General features: G+C 34.7%; 1 protein-coding gene across 4 annotated transcripts in view; it reads right to left on the bottom strand.

Moving 5' to 3' along the window:
- Window positions 1–25,157, bottom strand: part of Cand1 (Cullin-associated and neddylation-dissociated 1) — a 484,840-nt gene that overhangs the window by 141,423 nt on the left and 318,260 nt on the right. For 2 of the 4 annotated variants that reach the window (XM_067766309.1, XM_067766308.1), the window contains exon 4: window positions 9,741–9,903. The exons of the other annotated variants lie outside the window; for them this stretch is intronic. In XM_067766309.1, coding sequence (XP_067622410.1) covers window positions 9,741–9,903 — 163 coding nt within the window. The remainder of the gene's footprint in view (window positions 1–9,740; window positions 9,904–25,157) is intronic. 4 annotated transcript variants of the gene reach the window in all.

Raw genomic sequence — 25,157 nt, 5'->3', positions numbered from 1 at the left:
TGAAAGAAATATTCGAGATGGTACGACGGAAGCAAGAGACAGCATCTGTGGAGCAAGCAAAGTATTATAACTTAAGACGAAGGCAATGGCGACCGGCGATAGGCGACCTAGTGCTGGTAAAGGAACATCAGCTATCAAAAGCGGCGGATAACTTTGCAGCCAACTAGGGCCCAGGTACAGTGGACCTCACCGGGTAACGAACTTTTTGTCACAAGTGATCGTAGAGCTAGACAAAGTCTTCAGAGGAAGGAGGAGGACAGCCCACCAAGTGAGCTGAAAGCATACCACGCAGCCGACGCCGCCGACAACAACGAATCCCGGAGGCAAAGTCATAAACAGAGATACAAGAAGGACGCTAGTGAAGATCAAACCGCGTCAACATCGTCAAATCGAACATCAAACAACAATCCCGAGGTAGAACAACAGTACGCTCACACGAGTCAGCGAAGAGACCAAGAGACGACACGGAGAGAACCAAGGTACAAGTCAACAGCTGATAGCATACAGAGACCGTCAATTACAAAACATTGCGGAGAATCAGGTACGAATATTTCCAGAAAATAAATTTCAGATCTCCAGAGAACCGGCATATGGATCAAGATTACACCTGGGAAGTCAGTTCACTATGGCAGCCTTAAACGAACACACACCCCGAGACAACTGCGGAATTACAGACTATTTTGTAAGATTCTACTTCAATCCGGATGAAATCGGTAATAACGGACACGCCCAACCGAGACAGTGTCAAATCATACACGAAGAAATTTCATATCAAGAAGTACCCGGAAGTCGAATCAACCACTAAAAGCTCGGTAAACTCTATCCACAATTACATAAATATCCCATAAATATACTCTTGAACTATGCGCATGATATACCACGTTTTTTTTTTAATCCACCATACATGGCGGGAACACCCTAAGGAAAATCCACCAGTTTTTCATTTATTTTATAGACTGGCATCACACATACCGCAGAGGGGAAGGGCGGCGAAACGCCAACAACCAACGACGACAGCGAAATATTCAGCCGTAAAGCCAGCGAGGTCAACGGCAGCCTCAACGACAAAAACAGCGACATATTGAGCCTGATGGCCAGCGACGGCAGCGACGACGAAGCAGCATGGGCGAACACCACTTCCGCGTACGGATCACGCGCACCGACCTGGTGACGGTGGATCTCATTGCGGAAGGTGGATCTCATTGCGGAAGGTGAGGGGGGAGTATGAGGACCCCAAAGCCGAGGACTTTGTATCCTCACAACATACACATATCCATACATTTTTCTAAATAACTGGAAATAATTTGAAATTTATAATAATATTTGAATTTATCACTTATACATTTTATATGAAGCACCAGAAATATACATACATATGTATAACTTTATGAATTATGCCCTAAATACATATATTCTGTTGTACATTGAATTGATAATTATTAAATTGAAGAACAAATTAGACTTGCGCACTTTTGCACGCAAGCAAAATATTTACATTTTCGCAAACATAAATTTTAAATATAGGATCACCCTAACATGCATTGAATATTTGGAAGGGAGGCTGATACGAACAAAACATAAAAATGCAGCGGTCAATCAACCCTTTGCACACTCAAAATCCAATACACCCAGCTACAAATACAACATACATAATAACTTACATAAGTGAACGGAGATCAGCAGCAAGTCGTCAAAATAAGCGCCGCTACTAATTGAAATTTCGCTATACATATTTACGCACTAGCATACAACACACCAACGCACGCCATACTACAGAAGGCAGAAGCATTGGGCACAGCAAAACACAACATTAGAATCAGGTGATCACAAACAAATATACAAACACACAATAGTTATAGCAACGGCTGGAAAGCACGGTATGAGCAAGTACAAAGGCATTGTATTCAATAAGGAGCATTATGGTGCATGGAAATTCATGGGAAGGAAATATTCACCGGAATAACAGTTGTTTTATATTGTTAATACTATTAGTTAAAAGTTGTTATTATAAAATAACCGTTTGCCTGCGTGCAAAAAATTAGTATATAAGGGCGACGAGTTCGCATTGAAATTCAGAGATTAGGAGACAGGCATACGAGTCGGTAGGTTTTATCACTACCGACCAAGAGTACACGTGAAGGTTTTTTCACTTCATTTGTACTAAAAGTATACTCGTCTGGAGGCTTTATCACTCCATTCGACCGCAGAGGTTGGCCGAGGGCTTTATCACCTCAGTCACCTCTTATAAAGCAAGGGAATCAGCTAGGAGTAGAAATAGAATTTTTATTAAATAAATACTTTTATAAAGTTTTATAAGAATAAACAGGGTTATTCTTTTAGAAGGACCGGTAGGAATTTCTACTTTCAGGAACCCTGGACGGACTGAGGCTAACCCCGGCAAAGTCAAAGGAAAAGTCCGTCACAGTATGCACATTAACACAGAGTTGGGCAAAATTTATTCGAATAAGAAATAAAATATAACTTTTTTGTTGTAAGTTATTCAAATATAAATAATAATGAATCTTGCTTACTATACGGAATTATATTGGAATGACGAAAGAATTAATTTTCTCGTTATGCAAATAGTAATTCCATGCTCCAGAAACTGTGGGTTTCTTTCAGTAAATAGGAGCTCAGAGGCTAAAGTAGCACACTTACATACATACAAAACAATTTTTTTCTAATAATTAATTAATTCTGACGTTATAGAAAAAAACAAAAACTCTATTACAACTTTATTTAAAGCCAGTCGACTATCATAAGTTTATTAAATGAATAAATCTCGTTACTTGAAAAAAAAAATATTTCATTACAATAACTATTTAAATGGAAGTTTACTCGATCTATGCCCAACTCTGCGTACGTTGAGGAATGTAGAAGCAACCGTCTTTTGTTTTTCTCTCGTTTTAAGTTATCATTTTTTTTCATACCTTCATACATACATATGTATGTATGGATCGAATGTGCTCCTACATAGAGTTAGATCGCGCGGTAAAGTTTGGGATTCTCTCTTTGCCCAAACAAGAGAATTATATATATCTTTTTTTTGTTTCCTATTTTGTTTTTCTCTGAATAAGTTCCAATTCTACGAGAGTGATAAGGTCGTTCACCTATGAAATACATTATGTATGTATTGTTGAGGTAGTTTGGTCTTGTCAGCTGATTTATACCCCCAAACAAATAAATGTTAGTACTTTAGGAGATAAGCAAATGATTGTAATCTTAGTGTTAGATTTATACCTACATAAAATTATCCCTGTTTTGCAGCTTCTACTAGAAAGAAAAATGAATTGAATTTTAATATATATATGTAATTATGGAATTTTAAACTTAATTGTGTTGGTCTGATTCCATAGTTAGTGTGGTTGGATTTATTGGGGCTTTATTAACATCTTTAAAGCCATGGTAGGGTGGGTTATGAGCAGTAGGCTGGTCCTTATCTTATACTAAAATTTTATTTCTCGGATTTTACCATGCAGGACCCCTCTAAAATGTTCTTTTGAGCAAAAAAATGATGTTCTAGAAGTTTTATCAAAAAATATTAGCATTAACCAGTGCCGCATCGAAGTCAAAGTTTCGGAGATACGTCGAATATAACGATGTATTTTCGTTGACTTCAAATTGCTTATTTATAACCATATTTTTAAATTATTAATAACTGTGCTTAAAAGTATAGTCCAAAATTATTATAAGGTATTACAGTTATAATATACAGAAGTAAAAATTTTAAGTAACGAAAGTCCGGAAACCTCTATTTCGAGCTTTGAAACTTGTTAAATTGTCCGCAAACTAAAACTAAGCGCGAAAGCTCTTTAGCTTAGAAGTTTAACCCATCTAGTAATTAAACGGGGTATATCTTGCTAAGTGCATAGATTGCGCGGAATACATACATAAGTCGTATACTAAATATAAACGACTGACTCTAGCAGGCAACGGTCGGGTGTAAAATAATTATCATAGAAAGGAAAAAACTTCGGCAAACTTCTACAAACTTCGTAAAAATTATAGATATACAAAACCTATTTTACGGAATTAAACCTTGTTGCATTTAAAAACGATAGACGTAAAGCAGTGCTGCCGCGAAATTTTTAACGAATGCGTTGCTTTCGTCAAGTTGCAGTGCAACCATTATACTGCGTTTACGAACGAATTCGTTATTTTCTCCGCGCTATTTTCTGATGTGGTTTTTGTTTTAGTACGCTGTTCAAAGCGATAAAAGCCAAAGTGCAGTGCATAAATTATAAATTCTTGAAGATGCCGCGAAAAGAAGTGTATTTAGTAGGAGCTATGAAAACCCAAATAATTGGAAGCAAACTGCATTCACAATTAGACTGTTTAGGTGTTTTATTTTACAACATGCGAGTGGTTAATTTTAACTTATCCAACGCAGCTCAATTAGTGATCGAAGAGTGCTTAGTGTTTTGGAAGAAAGCGCGAATTCCAACCAGAGACCGAAGTAATTGTGTGAAAAAGCTTAAAAAGCTTTGCGAAGTGTGGAGAAATTTAGAAAAAATTTCAAAAAGGGAAACTGAAAGCCAAAAGAAGAAAGTGGATACTTTCAAAAACAACCTAAATAATCTTTTCGATATCGCTCATGGCAATGCTTTAAATATGATAAAAACCGAGGAATACAAAATGTTTTTGATTGCACAAAGGAAGCCAAATCGTGAGGAGTGTATGCTGGGCATTGACTTTAAGTTAGCTGCAGCAGAATAAAGGAAGATCAAACGAATTGAAAACGAAGAATCAAAAAACAAAGAGTTCAGTCAGAGATGTTGAACTACGGAAAAGGTATTGATGCTTAACGGGGTTTCAAATATTTAAATTAAAGTGGACCATAAATATTTTTATTTATATTTTTAATTCTACCACCACCCACTTCGGATACGGACTCAGAAAGTTCCGACATTAGTGCAGAGGAGCAAGAAACACATACTTCTACGATAGAACCTTCTACCTCTCATGGTCGACATGGAAGAAAGGAAATTGTAATAAGCAGACCGGCAGCCGCACTCGATAAATATAAAGTTAGAGGCCGGAATGCAGTTCACATTTTGACTGCATGTATTGAAAGCTTGGCATTAAGTTCAATGGATTACGTCATCAATCGCGGATCAATTAGGGAGCGCATTCAGCACCGCGAAGATACTGCAAAGCAAATTCAATCCGAGTTATCACATGCCAATGTTGACTTTGCAGTTGTCCATTGCGACTCAAAACTGCTTCCAGATATTACTGGTATGTCGAAAGTTGATCGTTTGCCCGTTATAGTTAAGACACCAACGAGAGAACAACTTTTGGGAGTCCCACAGATTTTATCGGGAAGTGGTATAGAAATTTCTAGTGCGGTTTTTGACATGATATATAAATGGGCATTAAATGAGAAAATTCAAGCATTTGTCTTCGATACAACTTCTTCTAACACTGGTCGGCTTAATGGAGCCTGTTCGCTTCTCGAGATGAGGTTGGGATGCAACATTCTGTTCTTAGCTTGTCGCCATCATATTTATGAACTTGCAAGCAGTTTTTGCGTCAGTGAAACTGACCCTTCAACGAGTCCTGAAATTGTATTATTTAAGAAGTTTAAAACTGCTTTTCCAGGAATGAACATCAAAAATATATCTAATTGCGACACCAGTACTGATCTGGTAGAACTTATTGCCGAAAGTAGTGAAGAGATTCTTCTGCTTTGCATACAAAACTTGAAGCTAATCAAGAACCACGTAATTACTACAGATAATTTTTAGAGCTCACAATAATACTTTTAGGAGGGGAACTAAAGAACGGAAACAAAATACGGCAGCCTGGAGCATGTCATCGTGCTAGATGGATATCTAAAGCTATTTATGCCATACACATTTTTTTTTGCTACGTAACGAATTTCCAATTACCAAGGAGGAAGAAAAGGCATTAACCAGAATATGCGGCTTTATTGTAGTTAATTACGTGAAACCGTGGTTTAGCGCAAATAAAGCTATTGAGTATCCATGGATCGATATATCTTTTCTACAGAATTTGCAGAGATATAGAGAAAAAGATTTAAATATTGCAAGTACTTGCCTCGAAAAGTTTTTTAAATTATCTTTGGTATTTAGCAGATGAGATAGTACTTTTTGCGCTTCTTGACGAAAACGTACCTACAGTAGAAAAGCAGTTAATGACTGACAATTTACGAGAACTCTTAAAAAGTGGAGACGTTTTGGATAGCGACAACGAAACATTCGCATTAAAGAAATACCCACTAAAACATCGGAAATTAATGAATTTTTACAAAAAAGCATACCGAGCAGTTTGGTCACAAAGAAATCCTTGAACTTCTTCAAACGTTTTAATGTTGATACTTCATTTCTGGACTCTGACTCCAATGAATGGTCTCAAAGCAAATTCTTCAACAAAGGAAAGATTCTTATTTCATCCATTCTTGTTGTAAACGATGCTGTTGAGAGGGCAGTTAAACTAATGGAGCAATTTAATACATTACTTACTAAAAATGAAAATTAAAAACAATACCTTCTACAAGTAAGTATATAACATTTTGAACTTTTTGTTTATAAATATAAACGGCATTCATTAAAATAAATTTTAAAATATTTCTTAGGTTGTCCAAAACTATAGAAAAAGCACCCGGAGCACACAAAGCAAACCATTAGCGCTACGTATGATAATTAACCTTGATTAGATTAATATGAGACAGTGTGAAGCTGGATGCGGCACCTATTAAAATAAATAAAAATATAATAAAATAACAACTTTGGAGATTTTTTTTTTTTTTAATTCATAAGAATAGTGAGGAATGCTCCTGCATATAAAATTTTGATTCTGAAGATTAATTACATTCTTTGAGCACAACGTAATTTTCTTGCTCATATAAGGCTCATATATGGCAGGTGTGGCCAATTTCAACCTGCCTGCGGCACGTGTTAAAATTAATTTATTTAAACAAAACTTCTTTAGCATGTTCTTTTCATTCAAAAGAACAGTTTGGAGCAGTCCTGCATAGAAAATTTTGATTTCGGAAAATAAGGACCATCCTAGTGAGCAGCCGCTGACATTCTATACGCGCTGCAAGGTATGTGGTTTTCCAGGTCGAAGTGATGATACTCTGGCTTTCTGGTAGCTTTTCCTTAGTGAGCAAATCAAATTTCATGTTAGACCCCCAAGCTGAAGGATGATGGCTTGGTTCAGTAAGTGTCTAGAATCCTCCCCAGGCTGAAGCTCCCGTATAACGCCAGTGCACACACCACTTTTACTAACATCCTACGCAAGCCCATCTTAAGTAAGAGGCTGAAGGGGCTCGTAACACTTACCATGACTGCAGCTCCAAGTAAGCATCATCATATCAGTGAAAGAATGTGCAGCGGGTTCAGCACATACGGCTTTTTATGCCAGATGTCGTGGAGCACATGCACAGAGACGTTTGCCACCATCTCAACTTGTATATAAGCCCTGCGCCATTGATCACGGCGTCAATAACTTATTTCGGGCCAATGAGTCCATACCGCTACCAAATAATAAGGATACGATTCTTATGCTGCAAACGCCAGTGAGAAGCCGTTTAAAACCACCTCCATAATAAGATTTGTTAAATAATAGGGCCCGGCAGACTTTTCGTAAATAAACGCTTCTCAAAAACTAACCCCGTCTAATCTGTACCAAACACTAAACAAATCGCAGCATAAATGGGATTTTTTTACATTAAGTCGGCTCCTGGTCCACATCCCTAAATGAAAAGTTTCTCAAATATTAGCCTTATAAAACAGAAAAAAAATTTCTCAAATAATAATGTATCCATAGAGGTACCACCGTGCAACTCGGACCATAAGTTGGGTTTTCCTAATTAAGTATTTTACAATAAAACTTTATAAATTTCTAATATTTTTTTTAAAACCCATTTTAGCAGACTTTATTTTGTCGCCAATTTTTTAAGACATTTAGCTAAAATAGGAAATTAGTTTTAGCAGGTTTTATAGTAGTTTTTTCTTTTCTATTTAAACAGTGCGATGTCTATTTATAGAACGTGAATCCAATTCGGAGGTTTTTACACTTATTTCAAATTTTCACTGCTTTAATTTAGGAAAAAATCTGTCATAACTGTGCGAGTTTATTTCGCAGTCTAAGATATTAATTTTTTGGAAACATATAAGAAAATGTTTAAGTTTGCGCTGTTTATTAATACGTGTTGCAACAAGTGGTCTCCGAATATCGAAGGTATACTAGACCGGGTCAAAAAATCTTATGTTGAGTCAATTAATAGAATTTTCCCCCCTAAAGTATCTTTTTTATTCTACAATTCAGGTCATTGTGGCTTTTGAACAATTTCACTAATAAAATAAACAATAAGTAATAGAACTTTGAATATTTATATTTATTTATTTGATTCGTTTTGTTGTGTTGATTTTCCACCAGGGTGGTTAATTTATGTATATTGGAACGATTTTCCGTCATCCCCTGTCAAATTTGGTTCTGATCTGTTGTTGTCGTGTGTCTTATATTTATAGTTCGTTAGTGCCTGAGGTATTGCCAAATTGAATGCTTGTGTATGTATATATGCGTGTGTGTTATGTGTTCCTTCAGACACAGGGGTAGTTTTTCACTGATCAACTTGTGTGCTTAGCTGAAGAAGGTAGAAATCAGTCATTTTAGTTGTTTGACCCTTTATGTGTGTTTGTTGATTTGGAAATGTTTGTACTTTCTTTTTCATTATTTCTTTTTTGTTCTCTATGATTTCTTCTGAGTTTTAACTACTAGTGCTAGTGTCTCCGAACCAAATTTGACAAAGGATGACGGAAAATCGTCCCAATATATATTTATTTATTTGTAAGAATCTTGGTCCCGTCAGTACAGCACGGCGACTTAACACAGCGACCTGAATACTTCGAATATATGTTTTCTAAAGAAAACCCTGTATCAGTGCTTTGGATCATCGTATTTACCTGACCTAATCATGTAAAAACGATTTCACAGCTCGAAGAGGCATTAAGAGCAAATATGGAGCTTTCCAAGATCAAAATACGGAGTTCCACTTTTAAAAATCGGATGTCAAATAAGCAGTTTACAACATAAAAACCATTATAGCTGTATTTCTAATAAAAAAATTGACCGAAATCTGGTCTAAAGTTTACAGTGCATTACAAGGGGCGCCCGTCATAACATCGCACCATTAGACATATCTTTAATAACTAATTTTTTGCCACTGAACCCACCCGGCTGACCAATGAATGTATACAATATTCCCTATTTTTTTCTCAAGGATCCACGTCTTGTACTGCTACCTCAGTAGAAAGTCATTTGGGATCATCGCCACCGCCATTATACCATTTCTTGTGTAAATAAAAGCTAAATAAAAAAATTTATAAATTTTTGTTTTTAAAAGTTTACATCTGAATGTAGATTGAAAAGTGTGCCGAAAAAAATTAAATTTTTTTATTTACCGTTGCATTGCCGACATTTACCAATAACTTAGATTTTTTCTAAATCCAAGCAAACTCATACCTATCCTTAATGTTGTATAATATAAAAAACCATTACCCGAAAATTACTTAGCTCTGCGCTTAGATTTTGTTATAAAAATGTTTGGGATTATGTCTTTTTTTCCATGGGATTATGTCATCCCTACTACAGCGTTACAATCCCATGCAAAAAACTTGGGGCTCCATTGCTGTAGGGGTGACACAATCCCTGGCAAAAGACTTGGAGCTTTGCCTTTGGGATTATGCAATGTCACCAAATTTAATACATACCACATTAACATGAGGAGTGACAGCCTCTGAACATCGGTACACAAATGCTTCAAATGCTTGAAGACAGAACTCGTTAACCTCATCGTCGTCACCTTGGCTATATATCCTTAAATGTTCAATAGCCACATTCACATGTCTACATAAACGTGGTCCAGACTGTCGACTATAGTGGGATTTGATAAATTGATAAACTTAATAACATAAGAAGCTATGAGGAGGTGCGTGCAAAAAAGCCTTTTAGCGAAAAATTACCCAATGCAAAGAACAGTCCCTATTTTATGCAAAATATATTTTTTATATCTCTTATTATATAACTTAACAAGGGGGCAGACACACTTACTTGTAAGAATGTGCTGACACCACACTTCAACAAACACGAGCGAAACCAACGCAGGTAATATCATATTGCGTAAGCAAACGAAATGCAATTCATGTGAACTGCAGCGTAAGCGATATGATATCAGTTATGCAGACAAAATGCAAATCGTGCGATTTTCCACGCAAGCGATAAAATATTATTTTGGGCAATCGTGGGAAGTGCAGTGTCCGCAAATAAGAAATCAGCTAAACTAATTTAGAAGCTTAGAGTTAGCTTTTAGTATAGAATAAGATTCATTCTGTTTTTGGACATCAGAGCGAATGGTAAATACACTAAAGAATCGAACCAATTAGTTTTCATTCATTCTTTGAAATTTATAATGGGGCCGCAGGGCGGCCTCCAACTTTAATTTTTTGAAGCCCTAGTCCTTGGGCTCCTTAAATGGCGCCCGAGCAGGAACCCACTGGCATGTGGGTCCTTCAAAAGGGACCTCCTTAAATGTGAGGTCCGTAGTGATTAGTGCCAAGAAGTGATAGTGATAGTGGAGTGCCAAGGAAAAAAGAAAATATTTTGAATAAAAAAATTAAGTCGATAAAGGAATAAAAAAGAGAGGCAAGACCTCAACTTAGATAGTTTAAGGCTTGTACAGCCAGTAACGAAAATATTGAAACCGCGATTCACCTTTGAGAGCCCCCTCCGGTTATAACAATAGCTTAATTCTGCGATTCCCTTCGGTATAAAAGCTCCTCTCCCCAGGAGAGGTAAAACGGATAAAAAAAACAAGTGAATAACAAAAAATTGAGTGAAAAGTGATGCTAAAAGCAATAAATCACTACGTCCTGTCCTAAAAGCCCTCACAGGGCTATACAGGAATAATATCAAAAGAAGCGAGCCTGTGACCCCAAAGATCCTCTGGTGCGGGAATAAAATTTAACACTAAAAGTGAAACATTTGATAAGTGAATTATCCTACGACCCCATTATTGCTATTCGGAGTGCACGCATAATCACATTGGCTGGGTGAGTCCGTATACCTATACTTCTAGGACGGACCTCACCATACCGAAGGCCAAAAAATGGTTAACGACTTGCGACCGTGTCATGTACACAAAATATTTTGCATGCAGTATGCACCTTACCGCTCCCTTCAGGATGCGGCAAAAATTGCCTTTTGAAAAAAGTTATCCCGGGGTTACACATAAGAATACACTTGGCACGGCTTTAAGAGTTAACCCGTGGGTACACATAAGAAACGCTTGGGCCGGCTTATTCTTTTGTGAATTTTCCAGGGTACACATCAGAACACACTGGAAACAGCAACACGTTACTTGCGATACTTTCAGCGTACCCATGAGAATACGCTTAAGATTTGCAATATGTCCAGAGCGTTTTGGAGCAACTGTGCCTTAGTAGGTTGCCTTCATTCTGATTGTCGACGACTAAAAAGGAATGACACAGCATCCCCTAACCAAAACTTTAATTATTTAGAGACTAATGTACTGTGAAACGCCCACTTGGTATATGTCGCCGTTCCCATAAGAACGCGGTAAAAGTTTCACAAATGTAGCTAAAGTCCTTTTTTCTTTGCAGGAAACTGTCAAAGTGTAAAGACAACTTTAAAACAAAAACAAAAAACAAACAAATCGTCTGTGCTATAGGGACTATCCCGTCAGGTGATCGCGAACGCCAGTAAGTAACACAAAAAAATATAAACAATTTTTAAAGAGCCACCGTGTGCCAAATTAAGATTAAAAAAATAAATTTTTTAATAAATATCAAACTAATTTTTTTTTTTTTTAATCAGAAATGGATGCTTTAACCACGAAAGTTAATGAACTTAATGGGATGTCAATGCTCTTCTCGAGCATATTAGGCGGCTTGAGACACGGCTAGGGTGTATCGAAAACAACGGTGTTGCTCTAAACTCTAGTCTAGGGAAAATTGAGTGCAATAACGCGAGCTTAGAACAAAATCTTGCCAGAATTGATGAGCGATTGGGAAGAGTAGAACAGGGTGGCGTAAGAACGCAGCCACAGGGGGTACTGGCATCGGTGCGAACTTCACTGTCGGAGCAGAACCTAAAGGGGATTGGCAGACTTCCCACTGCGTAAAGGAGCTGCAAATATTTGAAGGCCGCCCTTCTCAATACATCTCATGGATTCACAGCGTTGAAGAAATTTTGTCGGACTATGACATAGTCAAGGAAAGGCAACATATTAGACAGAGAATTCGTGGGGGTGCCGATGCAGCTCTGGTAGCGTACAATGTTTTCGATAGCGATTGGGTAGAAATAAAAAGGGTATTACCGCTGCATTACGCAGACAAAATGGACATTAGGACTTTAAGAGCACCAACTGAATCAGCTAGCTCAGAGAGGTTCAAGACTAGACGAGTTCTACGCAACGGTCAATCACCAGTTGTCTCTAATAGTGAACAAAATCAAGTGCGACGACTATAACCAGAAAACCGTCTCGGTCCTTGTGGAAACGTGTCGCAACAGGGCACTCGATGTTTTCATATGAGGTATTAGTCCAGAATTGTCGCGTATGCTTATAGTGTAGAAGCCAAAAACACTGCCAGAAGCGTACTCGGCCTGCCTTGATATCCAGAATTTAACGCTAAGGAATATAATAGTCCACGCAAACACTCCAAATAGAGTGGTTGTCCTGCCAATACCTTGTCGCAAGTTACACAGAGACCACCGTTACCTCCTCGTGAACGGTCAACATACAACTGGACAAATCGGAACAACACCCAAGGAAATAGCCGGTTATCCTACAACAGATTCCAAAGCAATCAAGGAACGAACACCACACCTCCTGTTAGACCCGCAGTCCCAAAACCTGCGGAAAGAATGGATGTTGATGGCAGTGTTCATACCACACATGTGAACTACATGAACCGACCGACGACTAACAACGCTTTCAAAAGAGGGCCAGCATCAGCGATTGAAAATATGCCCAAACAGCAAAGGCTCTACAACATGGAAGCCAACAGCGCAGATGTAGAGAGTGTGCCTTCCGAGCATGCTGAATCGACAGAAGACGACTCCCAGCAGGTAAATTTTATGGCGGGCGGGTCACCAGCCTATTTCATATTAGGACCAACGCGCAATCTAGTATACCCTATCTCACTTGCTTGACACCAAACAAAGTAGCCCTAAAATTCTTAGTAGACACAGGGGCAAATACAACTTTTATTAGACCTGAATTAGCAACTAATACAGTCCCAGTCAATTCACCTTTCTCAGTAACCACCGTAGCAGGACATGTTTAAATAAACAAAAAAAAATCATTGGAAAATTTTTCCAAAATGCTGGTAACGAAGCTATGGTGACCTTTTACGCACTTCCTGGTTTAAGCTCGTTTGATGGAATAATAGGCGATGACACCCTCAAAGAACTGGGTGTCGTCATAGATAGAAAAAAACATGTCTTTACAATAGATCTCAATATATGAATTCCACTCAAAAACACAATCGTAGGAAGCCTAAATTTTTTTGAAACTAAAGATATACCCGACGCAATCCTCCCTAGCCTAAAAGCCATAATAGAAAAATATTCTCATTTGTTCGGTCCACTTAACAGCAAAACAAATATGAAAACCACAGTTCGAGCTGAGATAAAGACTACTACGAATGAGCGCATATACACAAAAAGTTACCCATATCCTGAAAACATGGGGGAATAGGTAGAAAAGCAAATTATCGAGTTGCTTGAAGAAGGAATTATACGACCATCCAAAAGCCCGTACAACTCTCCTATTTGGGTAGTTCCGAAAAAGCCCAAACCCTCTGATGAAAAGCAGTATAGAATGGTTGTGGACTTTAAACGTTTGAATGTGGTCACGTTGCCGGACGCCTATCCTATTTCAGATATTAATGCAACGCTGGCCAGTTTAGGGAACGCAAAATATTTCACAACATAGATCTTACCTCAAGCTTCCACCAAATTACAATGAAGGAAACAGATATACCCAAAACAGCGTTTTCAACCATGAATGGAAAGTACGAATTTCTGAGATTACCTTTTGGGTTAAAAAATGTCCCGGCTATTATCCAGCGAATGATTGAAGATGTCCTTAAAGAGTATATAGGGAGGATATGCTACGTGTATATGGACGACATTATTGTCTTTGGAAAAAGTACGGACGAACATTTAGTAATTTTAGAGATAGTGTTTAAACGGCTTGCGGATGCTAATTTGAGAGTAAATTTGGAAAAAACTATGTTTATGAGAACGGAAGTAGAATTTCTGGGATATGTAATCACATCCCACGGGATGAAGGCGGATCCTTCAAAGGTCCAAGCTGGAGAGAACCTCTCACCCCCAGAAACGCTTAAAAATTAAATTAATTAAAAAACTTTTTGTGAATGACGTCGTATTACCGAAAGTTCATTCGCGATTACGCTAAGGTTGCTAAACCCTTGACCAATCGTACACGCGGTGAAAATTCGAAGGTCAAGGCAAACCAATATGGAAGAGTGCGTATCAAAATGAATTCCGAAGCCCTTCAGGCTTTTGATACCCTAAAAAAACTACTCGTTTCCTCAGATATTCTCGCATTTCCAGATTTCGAAACACCATTCAACCTTACAACCGACGCTTCAAACTATGCTATTGGTAGGGTGATATCCCAAGGAGAAACAAGAAAAGATCGACCCATTGCCTACATCTCAAGATCTTTAAGTAGAACAGAGGAAAACTACGCCACAATCGAGAAGGAAATGTTGGCTACCTCTATGGGGCAAAAAAAAAAAATAAAATTTTTACCGACCACCAGCAGTAGTATGTAAATGGCGGTTCTAACTCAAATGGAGAAAGGAAAAGTATATACACACCGACACACATATATATACAGCAAAACTATTTCGTTGCCTACTTTTAGGCGCACACGTTTTTAAGCTTAGAGCTTTTTGTTTCTTTTCTGGCTGATCTTCCGCTAGGTGGGGCATCCGATCTTCCGGTTTGTGTTCTGGCTGATCTTCCGCTAGATGGCGCATCCGTTCAAAACCGCAAATGTCCGTTCAAAACCGCAAATGTAAACCCAGCAGAGCTTAGCAGTAAACAGGACAGCATATAAATTACATATATATTCCATCCCATGGGGTATTCCATCCCATTTCGACCAATTTTGAACCCGACCTCTTTAGAATTGGCTGAAAGTTTTTCTTCTTTTTCTAGCTTACGAAAGACGTTTTTCAGAATTTTTGCAAATTTTTTCATCCAACTCAAAAATAGTTATGAATTTTAAAAAAACACCGTTTTTGTTTTCAAAATACTATAACTTTTTCAAAAATTGACCGTTTTGGATCTTTTTTTTTTAATTTGTTTTTAAATGTACTTTTCGGAAAAAATACAAACAAATTTTTAAAGTTTTTTTTTAACTTTTCAGTTTTTCAAGATTTTTCGAATTTCGCCATTTTTTTTTTTCATAAACTACTTCAATCAATTCTGCAATCATCCCCACTAATCCGGGAGTGGCCCGATTTTTTTTTATTTTTTTTTTATTTAATTGAAAAAAAAAATTTTCAAAAATAAAATTTTTTTTATCAGTTTTATTTATATAACAAAAAAATGTAAGAAAATGATTTGTAAGTATTCTTTTCTTTATATATTATGGTAATTTACGATTAAAATAACCAGGATTAATGACTGACACAGTAAACATGTAAGTTTTCTAAAAATAATGTAACAAATACTTAAAAATCATTTTCTTACATTTTTTTGCTATATAAATAAAATTGATAAAAAAAAATTTTATTTTTGAAAATTTTTTTTCAATTAAATATAAAAAAATCGGCCCACTCCGGGATTAGTAGGGATGATTGCAGAATTAATTGAAGTTTTTTATGAGAAAAAAATGGCGAAATTCGAAAAATCTCGAAAAACTGAAAAATTAAAAAAAAACTTTAAAAATTTTTTGTATTTTTTCCGAAAAGTACATTTAAAAACAAATTAAAAAAAAAAAGATCCCAAACGGTCACTTTTTGAAAAAGTTATAGCATTTTGAAAACAAAAACGGTGTTTTTTTTAATTCATAACTTTTTTTGAGTTGGATGAAAAAAATTCTGAAATATACATAAAATTCATAAAAAAAATTTTTATTTTTGAAACTTTTTTTCAGTTAAATAAAAAAAATATAAAAAAAATCGGCCCACTCCGGGATTAGTGGGGATGATTGCAGAATTAATTGAAGTTTTTTATGAGAAAAAAAATGGCGAAATTCGAAAAATCTCGAAAAACTGAAAAATTAAAAAAAAACTTAAAAAATTTTTTTGTATTTTTTCCGAAAAGTACATTTAAAAACAAATTAAAAAAAAAAGATCCCAAACGGTCAATTTTGGAAAAAGTTATAGCATTTTGAAAACAAAAACGGTGTTTTTTTTTTAAATTCATAACTTTTTTTGAGTTGGATGAAAAAATTTGAAAAAATTCTGAAAAACGTCTTTCGTAAGCTAGAAAAAGAAGAAAAAACTTTCAGCCAATTCTAAAGGGGTAGGGTTCAAAATTGGTCGAAATGGGATGGAATATCCCATATATATATCAACAAACCGCAAAACACATACCGACACAGTCACATCCATCCATATACATACATTCAGAAAGATAAGGGCTACTTGTCTCAATGTATATAAATTGGACATATTTTCGGTAAAAAAAAATGTAGTAAATTGTTCAAAGCCGCTCAGCAATCATCTATATTTCACGGATAATCATTTTGTAAGGATTTTCAACCGTGTTTAATCAGAATCACTTCTAGTAAACAGTAATAAACTTATTTGGAGGAATTTAGATAGACATATTACAATTAAACATCAAGTTATAAAAAAAAATCCCTCATTTTTTGCGAGCAATGTAAAATTCAAGTGATACAAAATGTATGGTCAGCACACTTGAGAACAAATATGCATAATGTAAATAGTAATGTTAAATGTATTAACGCTATGTTTAATAATCGTATTGAGACATACGTTTTGGAAAACGATCAACCCAATGATTTAATTGTTGAACATTTTTTTGAAAAACATTTTAACGAATTTTACAGAAATCTATAGAAAAACACGAAAGCATCAAATTTAACTTTGAGTTATTTTGTAAATATATTCAAATAAAAGAAAATATTGAAGAATTCGCTATAATGTCACACCAAACATTAACGACTGAAGCATTTATGGAGAACAATAATGTTGGTGAAATAATTAAGGAAAAGTTTAGTAAATTGATTGAAAAAATGAAAACATTTCAAGAGCGTGATAGTGGTTGGAGTCTAAGTGAAATTATCCATCTAGAAGTAAACATAAATAAATACCAACCAATTAGAGGCTCATTATATATACCACTACCAAAAGTAATAGCAGATAAAAAAGCTTGTATTAATATTGTTAACAATGATATATATTGCTTTAAGTGGGCCATAATTTCATCTCTTTACCAACCCTCAAAAAATAGAGAAAGTGTTTTTCATATCACATTAGAAATATCCAAGATTCAATTATAACTTTAATTAATGATAAAGTAGTCAATTTTGAAAATTTAAGTTTCCCATTACAAATAAAAGATATTGAAATATTTGAATCAAATAATCCAGACATTAGTGTAAATGTGTTTGGTATAGTAGACAATTTGGTAGTAGGCCCCTATTATTTAACAAAAGAAGAAAAATCACATCACATTAATTTTATTTCTTTATGCAGTGATGATTTCAATGATAGCCATTATGTTTGGATAAAAAAATTAAGTAGATTAATGAGGGATCAAGTTACAAGACATGGACATAAATTTTATTTTTGCAATACATGTCTAATATATTTTGATAAGGAAGAAAAATTACTAACTCATAAAAAGCATTGTAGAAAAATTGTAACACGCATGCCTACACCTGAGAAAAGAATTCTAAAATTTGAAAATTTCAAAAAACAATTAGATGTACCATTTACTATATGAGCCGTTTATTTTGAAAGTGGCATAAGTCATTTCCAACTCATGGTCTTAAATGCATTGTTATTTTTGAACGAATGCATATATAGATGGTTCTACAATTATAAAATAATAATAAGGATTGCATCTTTTGGATATTGGACTCTAAAAAACTGGAGGCGAAGAGAGATACAAACAAATTACCACTGAACCTAAACGACATGAAATGACTTATGCCACTTTCAAAATAAAGGGCTCATATATGCAGATTTCGAATGTATTCTAAAACCAATAGATATTCAAAATTCTAGTAGGACTCAATGTGTGCAAGAACATATTCCCTATGCCTATTGTTATTTTATTAAGTGCTCATATAATAACCAACTGAATCGTTTTAAAATATATAGCGGTGTTGATGCTCCAAAACATTTTTTAAAAGTATTTTCGATGATGTTTTAGATATTTATCACCTATAATTGAGTAAAACGGTTAGAATGCATCCATTAACTGCCAATCAACTTAGACGTCAAAACATGGATATAGTTTGTCATATTTGTGGAATGGAACTTTTAGTAGCAGACCATTGCCATTTAACTGGTGAATATAGAGGTCCAGCACATAATAAATGTAATTTAGAATATCAGATATCAAATTTTAATCCAATATTTTTTCATAATTTATCTAAATATGATTGTCATTTATTTATTAAAGAGTTGTCATCTGTAGAGGGGGATATAAATATTGTATATTTCAGTATCAAAGAGAATATATGTTAATAATAAAGATACCATTAAACTTAGGTTTTTAGATTCATTTCGATTCATACCTTCTAGCTTGGATAGTTTAGCTAAGAATTTAAGTAATAATGATTTAGAAATAACAAAGGCTTATTTCCCCAACGAACATCACTTTGATTTAATGAAACGTAAAGGTATTTTTCCATATGACTACTTATATTCAGAAGAACGTCTCAACGAAACACAATTACCTGATCGTTCACATTTCTTTAATAAATTATCAAATGAATCGTGTAGTATCGATGATTATCAGCATGCAAAAAATGTTTTGACAACATTTAATTGTTCCAACTTATTAGATTATTTATTATTATATCTAAAAGTAGATGTGCTACTCCTCAGTGACATTTTTGAAGATTATGTAAAGGAATTATGTAAAGGAATTTATCTACTAGACCCTTGTCAATATTATACATCTCCAGGATTATCTTGGGACGCAATGCTCAAAATAACTAGAATAGAATTAGAATTATTTAGAAATTAGGGGCGGGATTGTTCAATGTCGCAAACGGCGTTCAGTTGCTAACAATAAATAGTTAAGTGATTACGATGCGACTAAGTCTTCAAATTATATAATTTATTTAGATGTTAATAATTTATATGGTTATGCTATGTCACAATATCTCCCTCATAATAATTTTGAATGGATTGAAAGCGTAGAGGAATTTGACGTTTTTAGCATACCAGAAGATTCTTTAGTCGGATACATATTAGAACTAGATTTAGATTATCCCATAACCACTCACAATATTCATAATGATTCACCATTTTGTTTTGAAAATAAAAAAGTTGGCTCAATGAAAAACTCAAAGTTGATTGGTGATTTGAGAAACAAAATAAAATATATTATTCATTATAGAAATTTACAACAATGTATTAAAGATGGACTTGTATTAAAGAAAATTCATAGAATTCTATAATTTAATCAACCAAATTGGCTAAAAAAATATATTGATTTAAATAATTATCATAGAACATTAGCAGCAAATAATTTTGAGGCGAATTTCTTTAAATTATTGAATAATTCTGTGTATGGGAAAACTCTGGAAAATGTAGATAAAAGAGTAGATGTTATATTAGTACAAGATTGGGAAAATACTAGTATTGGGGGAAGAGGTAGGAAAAAATTAGGAGCTAGGGCCTTAATAGCGAAACCAAATTTCCAGTCAAGCAAGCAAATTTTCTAATAATTTAATAGCGATTCAATTGAAACAAGTGTCAAATCTGTACAATAAACCGATAAATTTAAAATATATAGTTTTCATTATGATTATATCAAAGAGAAACATAAAAATAATATTGCTTTGAATTATATGGATACTGATTCATTCATATATCAAACTGATGACTTTTATAATGATATTCGTGATGATATTTCAAAATTTTTCGATACATCCTCATATCCAAAGGAAAATATTTTTAATTTTCCTCAGATGAATAAGAAGGTTCTCGGTATGATGAGGTATGAATGTAATGGAAAGTTAGTAAAAGAGTTTATAGGTTTAAGAGCAAAAATGTATTCATTTAAAATTGATAACGATATAAATGAAACTAAAAAAATTAAGGGAATAAAAAAGTGTGTGACTTCTACATTGAGTTTAATTGATTTTAGAAAATGTCTGTTGGAAAATAAATTGTATAATGCGTCAATGTATACATTTAGATCTAAATTACATACGGTTTATACACAAAATATTTATAAAGTAGCTCTAAGCAATATGGATGATAAGCGAATTGTACAAGAAAACCATATTGATACTTATGCTTATGGTCATTTCGAAACCTTATAGTAGTACTTTACTGTAATACATTTAAGAAAAAAAAGAATAAACAATTTATATTTTATAATTGATATTAGAGAAAAATTGTAAGTTTTACAAACGGCGATGGTTACTAGGACATGTTTCTGAATTTCACTTCTTCTGCCCCTATTACCGTTTACAACTCTACTCTGGTTGGGTTGAAATTTCGCAATTTGGTATTACAGATTACAATTCAACCTGTCAAAAAAAATGTCATTTGAGTTGTCTCGTCTAACAACTTTTTGTGGTATTACCGTTTACAACGTTGTGTTGGTGTAGTTGTCAAACGCGTCAAAATCTTACAACTGATTACTAGCAGTTGTCTCATACAATTTAGCAAGAAATGCAACGTTTTAGAAGACGGTTCACCACCTAATTTTTAACAAAAATTTTCAAAGTTGGTATCAAAAGACGCGTTTCGAACTCCGATTTAAGAATCCGAAAACAAAAATTAAAAATTTAATTTCTATCATATCATTTCGGTTCAAATTTTCATGTGGATGTATTGTGCCAGATTTTTTGTACACACTGATGCAGAAAGGCGTTGTACCTACCCAGGGTTATTTCTACAAATCGCGGCCAAAGGCCGCCAACACAGGAAGATGTTCTGTGTAAAAAAACCGTGGATCAGGCCTGATATTTCGGACCCTCTCGGGCCATTTTGTGGGTTTTTGTAAATATTTTGCGACAGAAATAAAATTTTTAATTTCCGCTTTCGAATCCTAAAAACGGAGGTAAAAGTCTAGTTGAGGGGTCGACTGCTAATACGCTACCAAAAAAATCTAGGGAGGTGTCAAAAGACGCGTATTGACCTCGAGAAGAATACTCCGAAGGCGGAAAGAAACATTATTTGTCCAGAGATAGTTGCAGCTGAAGTTGACGACTTTCATGTGGTTGTTGTAATGTAGTACCCACAAAAAAAATTGTGAGCATAAGTGTTTTGAACGGATATAGGTTTGGTCTCCAAATCGGTGTTGGACCCACCCAGGGTAATTTTTTATAAGCGCGGCCGAAGGCCGCCAACACAGAAAGGTGTTCTGCGCAAAAATACTATGGATACCACCTCCGGTTTCGGAGGGACCCGTGGGTCATTTTTCGGCTTTTTTTTGTTAATATCTTTTGAACGAGTTAAAATTTTTATTTTCCACCTTCGGATTATTAATACTGACGTAAAGACGCGTCGTTGGACACCTCTCTCGATATTTTTGGTAGCGTATGAGCAGTCAACCCCTCAACTAGACTTTTACCAAAACGGAGATCGAAACGCGTCTTGTGATCCACCTTTGATGAGAGTTAGATGGTGCACGGGCTCATAAAACGTTACAAAAAAAAAAATTTTAAGCCGGTAGTTAAAAATTTTTTAATCAAACAATAATCAACATTTATAGAAAAAACAACGTTTAAACGAAGGATTACATTGAATAACTTTTTTACTTTATGGAGCGATATTCCGAAGTTGGACGAGGCTGGCCGCAGTTCGGACGCAGCCAAAATAGGTGAAATTATGCGAACGTGAGTCTCATTGTTAGTAATCACTACTCCTGGGCATCCTGGTTTAGAATAAAATACAATTTTTGCTGTTTGGGTTTTAATCCACTTCGCTGAAATATGCTTCTCAATAATATCTAAAACCATTCCAACACCAAATTCATTTCCACAGCATTTTTGATAGCTGCCATCAGCGAGGAATCTGAATGTGGCGCATAATTTTAAAATAGGGGTTCAGCCTTCCCTCGAAAGCGTTTGCGGAATTGGTCCTTAATTTTGTTTAGTAATGAGTAAAATGCCTTCTTTCAAATCTGCAAAATAACTTCATTTGAAGCTCATCATTTGTCACTTAAACATTTTCTTACTTGGTGCTTGGTACTTCCAAGGGATTCGAATGATCACGCGAATGTTTTCCGCATTCGCGACATGTTATCACCAACATTTTCGCCATTATAAAATAGATTTCATATCATATAATATCTCGTAATAACAAAATTACTTTTGCAAATGCTTAAATTTTCGCCACAAATTGATCAGCTGTTCATTTATTTGTCAAATCAACACTTTCTTAGGTTGGCAGCACCAATTCAACTTCAACTGAAATAAGTTGTAATTCGTAATACCAAACAGGAGTTCAGTTGTCTGAAGGTTGAGTTGTTATAATTACAACCCAAGTAAGTTGAGTTGTATACCGTAATAGGGGCATTCATCAGCTAGCTTTTCGGGAGTTGAGCGTTGAACTCGAATCTCCAACATTAATATCAGTGCAAAGGTAGATGCCTTTAGCTGCTAAGCCATATGAATGTCCCGTTGTTCGCTGTACAATTTTTTATATAATTTATTTTTATTAAATAAAAATTTTAAACATAATTGATCACATATTACTGTGTTGTATTTTTCTTTCTGCTCATAATTGTAATGTATTGATGACTTCAGATAATTAATCAGTTCAATCGGTGGCTGTAAATTTCCAAAATTATCCAAATATTCTTTTTAGTTTTTCTTAATACTTTCATGGTCTTAGCAAGATTTGCTAATACAGCTATCGAAAAAATCTGTTATCTATCAGCTATGTATCTTATAAGAATCTGCTAAATCTGTTACCTATCAGTTGTGTATCTGATAAGAATCTGGTCTGATATCAATTTTACTTATTTTGAACTGTTATATATTAAACTTGAGTCGGGGTTTGCTAACAAGGTCACTGTAACCTTTAATAATGTTACCGGTAATTTGCTTCTACATATTTGTTGTGAAGATCTCTTCTAATTATGAATCGATTTTGTTTTTGCATATGGTAGGTTTTTATGTGTATATTAATCCACAAGTTGATTAAGTATATACACACCGACACACATATATATACAACCTAACAATTTCGTTGCCTACATTTAGGCGCATCCGTTCAAAACCGCAAATGTGTGCATGTGTGTGTGTGTGTGTGTGAACTTTGTAAACCCAGCAAATCGGGCGACTGATACTGATCTGATCAAACAATTTCGTTGCCTACATTTAGGCGCATCCGTGTGTGTGTGTGTATGTGAACTTTGTAAACTGATCAGATCAGTATCAGTCGCTCGATTTGCTGGGTTTACAAAGCTCACACACACACACATGCACACATTTGCGGTTTAGAACGGATGCACCTAAATGTAGGCAACGAAATTGTTTTGTTGTTTTGCGGTGTCATACGTATGCACCTAATTGATATAGATCGGCCAGAGCACAAACAGAAAGAATGGATGGGCCTAAATGTAGTGTAGTGCCACCGCATATAAATTAGAATAACATGAATATACTTATAGCTATAGTCTGTTAACGCCTTTATAACATAAGTATCATATATTTATATTCTACCGCTAATTTCTCTTTGTACCAATCATACATTAATCAGCTACTCTGTAACTGTCTATTAAAGTTAATAAACTTAGTCTTATCAGAACCTTGTAGCCGTGCACTCATCATTTATTTTTATTTGATACGTAAAGAGTAAGTACCTGTAAACGGCGACTGTACATGGCGACCGCGACAGTAGTACAGGTTTGTGCGAACACAAACAAAAGAAAAAAAACGTTTACAGACAATTAACTAAGTGAGTGATAGAACAATAAGGTGTGAAAAGAAGTTACATTAATTAATTTGAAGATATAATAAAATATATTAAATTATTGAACATATAATAACTGAACGAGTGTTTGCAAAAGTAGAAGCTACATACAAAAAAAGAATATATTTGAACATATCTACTCACTTAGTGTCATATACAAAAAAAAATACAAAAAAGAGACGAAAATTCCAGAAAAACAAATAAAATGCATATATACGTATGCACAAATACTTTATTAATTTGCAAAGGCGAACAGAGTGGTGTGCAATAAGCAGTACATATGTACACAAACATCACATGAAAGTTAAAAAAATATATAAAAACTACAACGATTAAATTATTAAAAATTTCTACAGAGAAAAAATGGAAAAAATTCAGCTAATAGAAGGCAACAACAATAAAAGATAACACTTTAACAATTTTTAAAAAGTGAATAATTGCTAAACAAAAATTACAACTACATGAAGTACGAAAACAACAAACACGGGTATACAAATATGTAAAAATCAACTAAATGAAATATACAAACCGTAAGAATTTTAGATCCGGCAAAGTCAATGTACTTAAAATATATAATAACGGCACAATATACATATAAAACACGCAACGGTTACTTATGTACAGATGTTAATTCAAAATTAAAATATCAAGAAAAAATTATTAGTTTCAATACAACAAACATTAAATATGCAAAACAACGGAATTCAGAGCGCAAATCGGCTGTAGCAACAGCTAAGCGATATTCGGCAAGAGCACCAAGAGTCAACCGATACAACAACGAAGGCATGAAGTAAAAAGCAGTAAACACAGAGACAACAACAGACAAGACAGCGAAGAGGAGTTACAGTGGTACAGCTAAGTTAAATTACTAACATTGTACATATATTAATAAATTAAATACAACATTTTTACATACAATTCATACATACATATAAAGAATAAGAAAAAATTACTAGGGCTTTTTGTTAAACCAATAGTTTAAATATA

The sequence above is a fragment of the Eurosta solidaginis genome, chromosome 2 (genome assembly GCF_040869045.1).
Source record: "Eurosta solidaginis isolate ZX-2024a chromosome 2, ASM4086904v1, whole genome shotgun sequence".
Lineage (NCBI taxonomy): Eukaryota > Metazoa > Arthropoda > Insecta > Diptera > Tephritidae > Eurosta > Eurosta solidaginis.
The sequence above is the reverse complement of the archived record's forward strand: the minus strand, read 5'-3'. Positions and strand labels throughout refer to the sequence as shown.